Source organism: Neophocaena asiaeorientalis, unplaced genomic scaffold, assembly GCF_003031525.2.
Source record: "Neophocaena asiaeorientalis asiaeorientalis breed wild unplaced genomic scaffold, Neophocaena_asiaeorientalis_V1.1 scaffold91, whole genome shotgun sequence".
Taxonomy (NCBI): Eukaryota; Metazoa; Chordata; class Mammalia; order Artiodactyla; family Phocoenidae; genus Neophocaena; species Neophocaena asiaeorientalis.
Genome location: NW_020173198.1, coordinates 6,911,079 through 6,917,336, shown reverse-complemented (window position 1 = coordinate 6,917,336; position 6,258 = coordinate 6,911,079). Strand labels below are relative to the sequence as shown.

General features: G+C 41.4%; 1 protein-coding gene across 2 annotated transcripts in view; it reads right to left on the bottom strand.

Moving 5' to 3' along the window:
• Positions 1-6,258, bottom strand: part of CDR2 (cerebellar degeneration related protein 2) — a 24,460-nt gene extending 18,202 nt beyond the window's left edge. Inside the window, exon 1 of one of the 2 annotated variants that reach the window (XM_024744641.1) lies at positions 6,187-6,258. In XM_024744641.1, coding sequence (XP_024600409.1) covers positions 6,187-6,222 — 36 coding nt within the window. In that variant the 5' untranslated portion in view covers positions 6,223-6,258. The remainder of the gene's footprint in view (positions 1-6,186) is intronic. The other variant, XM_024744640.1, reaches the window with a different exon arrangement.

The window sequence follows — 6,258 nt, the reverse complement described above, 5'->3', positions numbered from 1 at the left end:
TGGAACCCAGTGAAGGTTTTTCATACGATCACTCTCTCTGGCTGTTGTGTAAATAGATGGAAAGGGACGAAGAAGGTGGAGGGAGTGTGACAGGGATATTGCAATCATCTGGGTGAGAGAAGGTGGTGGCTTAGACTACAGTGGCAGAGATGGAGATGAATAGAGGTGTAGGATTCTGGATATGTTTTGAATGTAGAGCTAAAAGGATTTGTTAATCAATTGCATGTGGTATGCAAGAGAGAAAAAGGAAAAAACCTCTGGGTGTGGTGATAATGTACAAAGGATCTACTTCAGAAAGGGAGGTCACAAGGAAAGTCTTAGGAGATGTTTTAGCTAAAGCTTGAAGGAGGAGGATATCACCATGTAAACGCCAGGCAGAGGCCCTAAGACGGGAAAGAACCTGGCACACTGCACAGCCCAACATAAAGCCAGTGTGACGGAAGCACACTGGGGGAGAGTGGTATGTGAGCTGGAGGAGTAGGCAGGGATCAGATCACACAAAATTTTATTGGCCACGGGAAAGAAAGTTTAGATTTTATTCTAAGTATGATGGAAAGTCATTTCACTTAGTGTCAAAAAATATACTTATTATTACTCATTATGAAAACAGGGAACCTCGCCACATATGATTTTAAAACAATTTTTAGAGGTTGACAAATAAGGTTTAACATTATTCATTACACTAATATTAAAACTTAACCTAGGGCTCCCCTGGTGGCGCAGTGGTTGAGAGTCTGCCTGCCGATGCAAGGGACACGGGTTCGTGCCCCGGTCCGGGAAGATCCCACATGCCGCAGAGCAGCTGGGCCCGTGAGCCGTGGCCTAAAAAAAAAAAAAAAAAAAAAAAAGGCTTAACCTAGAATAAATGGTAAAAGAAAAGCAACCACCTTTGTTACCTGGTACTGTCCATCTGAGTGCGTAATTAGCATTGTGCTTGGTTAGTTTTCCCTCCTTAGGAAAAAACAAAGCCGCAAAACCCGCCATTTACACCCATTTAAAATAAAACCTTATACTTTTGTTAGATAGGTGTTAAAATACATTCTCTTGTGATTTAAATATTAACAATGTCTACTAATGAACTTAAGGCTTCAGATATCAAGTCTATGAAATAACATCTTGTATTCACAAGACATAAAACCCTTTACAAACCATTCAAAGCATTTAAGAGACATTAATTTTTTATATCTTTTCAAGGTAGTTAGCCGATGCTAATCAACCTGACCAAATCCACATGGTGAGTCACAAGCAAAAGATAAACCACTGTCAATTCTAACTTTCACCATCATCACAATTCTCTATTATCCATATCCACACAATTTTAAGTCTATTGACAGAGATGTCCATATACTTCTTTGTTTAAGGTAGAGAGTACAAATCTTCCTAGCTGAGGTACTTAATCTTCTCACTTGTTTTCCTGGATGGCAATGAGAAACTAGAGTTAAGCTCTTTGGCTTTTACTGCCTGCGCTGCCAGTGAAAGCATATACAACTCCAGGCAAGTCAATATCTTGTTTTCATTAAGTGAAAAAGGAACTAAGTACAGCTGAGACGTTCCAGAAATAATTTTTTTGTACTCAGAGGGAAGGCAATGTGTATACATAGCCCCACACAGGAACCACCACGATGAATTACTAAGGACAAAGCATATAAACACTACCTAGACATTACTTAAGTCTCTCCTGGCCTGCTGTAAAGCGGTGAGTAATTCCTCACTGGGAAGGACCCGAGATTCACCAAAGATATTCTTATCTAGCAATCAAAACCTGAGCCAAAACTGCTTCCAGAAAAAAGACTAACTTGAGACCACTTCAGCTATTTTCCTCAGTTAGGAAACTACCTATGCTACTTAATACCAGCCAGGAACAGCTTTCCTTTTCCTGCTGCTGCAGAAAGAGATGCCAAGTATAGCACTCTTCTAGTAAACACCAAACAGAGCAGAATTTGAGACTTGTCCTTATCGCAATCCTTATTTCTAGTTAAACAAAGCCCCAGCCTGGCTCAGTAACCTGAAGTCTCAGTCTCCTAAATATTTCATAGGATGTTTAGGACAGAATTCTGGCAAAACAAGTCTCAACTACAAGAAAGTGTCTGTGAAGCCACACTGTATAACAGGATATTACTTCATCTGTTAGTTTACAGACAAGAGTCTTTTTTGGTCTTAAGAAAAAAAAAAAAGTTTATTTCCTGTTGTGTAGCATCTGGCTTCCATAACCAAAAGGAGCCAAAAGCTGGCAGTAAGCCCAAGAAGGTTTTCTAAAAAATTAGTGGGGGGAATGGGAGAATAAATGTCTTTTATTTTTAATTAACATATAAAAGAAAAGGAAACAAGATAGTTTTGAAGCCTTATGCACCTGTTCATCTCACCTTACAATAAGGATTTTCATTAAGAGGTTGCCTTTTCTAAATCCTACTGAACTGGCGTAGGCAGCCACTAAAAATACCATAGATTTACTGCAGGCTTGAGAACCGCAACTTTTCAATACCTTCATGTTCAATATTCTTCCACTAATCAGTCTTTGCAAGTGATAATAATCTATTTTAACAGTGTAAACTGTTAGCTTTAAACAGATATTCTACTCAGCCCTATGCTCTAGGCAAAGTGATTTTTTTAAAAAGATCTTCCTTCCAGAATTCTGAAATCTTTAAATCCCACTGCTATTACATTTTTCTTATTTTACTTCAGTTTTTTTAAAAAACACGAGGACGACATATTCCCATGTTAGCTGTAGTCTCTAGCAGTAATTCAATAATATTAAGGCTGAAAGCTTTTCCTATTACCAAAACAAATGCGTCATTTGGTGATGCTTCTGTACAACCCCTGTTGCCAACGTTACTATCATTGGGAAAGCAAAAAACCTGAATATAAACATCAAGAAAAATGATGGTGTCAGTTTTAATGACCAGTGATTCAGCAAATTAGTTGCTCACATGGAAAACGTACTCCTCTTAAAAAGAAGTAGAAATCTTAGGATTCCTTTAAACTAAGATTTCATTTGCTGAACCATATAGTAGAAACCCGAATCCTTATTCTAAGCTTGCACAGCTCACCAAATGACAATTATAATAGCAGCTGGTCTAAAAGAAAACCCAGTCTCTTAAGTCTTTTCACCTTGTTCTCAGGGGCACATTTCAGAGGTAGCACCATCATTACCTGCACAGGAGGCTCCCGCTGTCCCAGAAAGGATCTCAGCCCCAGAGACCACTGTCAGTGTCCTCACTGTGCCAACTCAGCTCTTTGACAAAAGACAGTCTCTTCATCAAAGTGTTTTATAAAAGCAAAGGGTTTTCTCCTTCTGCCTGCATACAGCTTTACGTATTTCTAACAAGGTATGAATGGTAGGCCAGAGCCTTCCGAGGTTAGAAACTTTCAGCAATTTTAATTTTTAAAAAGAATGCCCCAAGCAAACTTTGGTACAGAGATTCAATCTACTTAAATAATGTTTCTATTGCTAAAGGAAAAAAATCTGTAGTTCTATGACTTTGAGAACAGGATCTTAGTTGTTTTAGCAGCTCTCTACAAACAAGGCTCTCTCAGTAAAATTAATAGTGAGGATGTTAAAAAATGAACAGACATATGTCTGCACTTGATAAAAACCCACTAGATCTGCTTATCAATCTAAGAGGACAGACCTGCTCCCAAACTTTATTCAGCAGCAAAATTATCTAGTGAGGGCTCCCCTGTGCCAGGCACTACATGTAGTAGGCACACACCAGGAGGTGGCGTCTCCTCCAGTCAACAGGTTCCTAGACCGTCAATGAGTAGGATCCCGCCTATCCAATCCTGTGGACAGGCACTGTGGCCCCAGTGCCTGGATGAACAGCTGGCACAGAATAAATAAAATTTGTGAGAAATTAACAAATTAAAAAAATCCTTTAGAAGTTTAGGAGTTCTTTAACATATAATTTAATGAAACTGGGACAAAGATACCCTTCTATTCACACTGTAGCCTTCTTTCTTTTACAGGCCATATTCACAGTTATGATTGTTGGAATTTCACATCTATTCCTACACTACACACTTAAACTAAGTTATGACACACAGGGTTATGTCAAAGTCCATCGCGATAACAGATGTAAAAGTCTTTTGAAAAGCACAGAACAAATTCCAAATGCAAATTGCCATGAAGGAGGTTTGGACCTGTGCTCTTTAAGGTTTCATTAAACTTGAACACCTGATGACTTCATTTCGATCATAGTTAAAGAGTTCCACATCTAACCCCAATATGTTGCATTTGCTCCTCAGTAGACTGAAATATTACAACCAGTTGTTCCTAACAACCTCCCGCAGGGGGAAAGTGCAGCGTGGACTAAGGCACCTGATGGAAGAGAGCCATGAAAACAATAATCCTGTGAGTGCCTCAGTTCAGTTCAACAAATGTTAAAATCGAGCTCCTATTATGTGCTAAGTATTGTGCCAGATTAAAAAAAAAAAAAAGAGCCCATACAGATCTACACTTTCTAAATACAGTAAAGAAAACTATTTAGCTTTGATTATAGGACAAACTGCTTAATTTATTATAGGGAAATGTTGCAAGTGCATAATGGCTGCCTCATAAATCCTGGAGAAAGTTTCAAACTAGGCCATCAATCCTTAGGGGGAATTCTGAAAACAGGTTAAAATGTAAGACAAATTTGACTTGTGGACGCTGTGAACATGATGGCAGATACTGCACTGCAGCCACTGAATAGCTTAGACTATATAAAGCGTAATGGTAAACTACTTTGGTTTAAGCGACAGGCCACGACATATTGATTTAAGAAATCACCTTCCCCAAAAAGAATTCCTTATGTTTCTTTTCTAAGTACGAGTCATTCAAGCCTACATTCTTTCTTCCCCCCAAATTCAATGGTTAGCAGGAACAAACACCATGGCCATTTACTATTCAACTAAATGAGATGTTAATTTTTTGTGCAAGTTAGAGCTGAAAAAGTTGATTTACACAGAACAGCTTAAACAAGATGCCGGAATAAAATTCCTGAGGATTATTCAGGATTCAGTACAGTGGTTGAGAAAGTTTACTCCGGAGTTTGCAGTGGAATCCTAGCTCCCCCAATAACAGTATCTACTTCTACCTCTGAAACTTCGTTGGATTAAACGAGCACCTGTGTGAAGGGCGCATCAGTGTCTGGCACACAAACGCTGTATCCCAACTGCAAGTTCCTGCTATTAATAGGCCAAAAGCTGGGTGGCATTGGCTCCAAACTGAGGGCCGCTCTAAGGTTTTCTCTGGAGACAAGAAATCCAAGACAGGCCAAGACAGGAATGCCTGTTTTTAACTAAAAAGTTAGGGTGCAAAATGAAGTAAGTGGCAGAGGTAGAAGTGCCCTCAAATCATCTCACTTGGCATCCGGTAAACTACTCTGCATAAGCAGTTTTTTTTTCACCCCCAACAGTCTAACACCAACTAAAAAAGCTGTAAACCAGGTGGTGAAGAAGAGACGAGGTTTGGGCAGTGACTATGATGACTCCTCATTCTGAGTGGGTGGGTTCAAAAATACTTTGCTGTACAGCAGAAACTAACACAACATTGTAAATCAACTACACTCCAATAAAAATTAGTTAAAAAAAAATACTTGCTCCCACACCTAACTTGAGGGAAGTCATTTGGCCGCTTTAACCTCCGCTTTCCCCATCTGAAAAATAGGGATAACGCGAATTACTCTCTCACGGAGTTACTGTGTCTATCAAATGTGTGCAAAGGGCTCGGCACGGTTCCTGCCACACAGCACTGCCAGCCGGGGACTTAACACCTGCAGCAGCTCACACTCGCTGGGAGCCCCGGCTGTGGTTCCCCCGAGAGGCGGAGAGGAAGCGGGGCACGAGCCCGGTAAGGGGCTACCCCTCTGTGCTCCAAGGAACGCCGTGGAGATTAAATCAATTAATCCGGAGAGAGCGCTTCAAACGGTGCCTGGCGCCCGGTTAGCACTGCACACGCAGTAGTGGTGGTTATGATACTGATGATGCTGATGCTGATTACCGCGCAGAAGCCTGGGCCCAGCAAAGCGGAGTCCTCCCGGGTGGGACGGGCAGGCGCGACAGTCCCAACGCCAGGTAAGCGCCAGACCCCGCCCCTGGCATCGGTGGGCCCCAAGCAAAAGCAACTTTTTAACAGTTTCGCGGCCGGGAGGAGTAGCCTCGAGCCGTCAGCCGCCCAGACCAGGCCCCGCCTGGCGATCGCGCCCTCACCTTGCTGGAGGTCCTGGTGGTCGTACCACGGCTCATCCTCTTTCATCTCAAACTCCTCCACCAGGTTTTCCG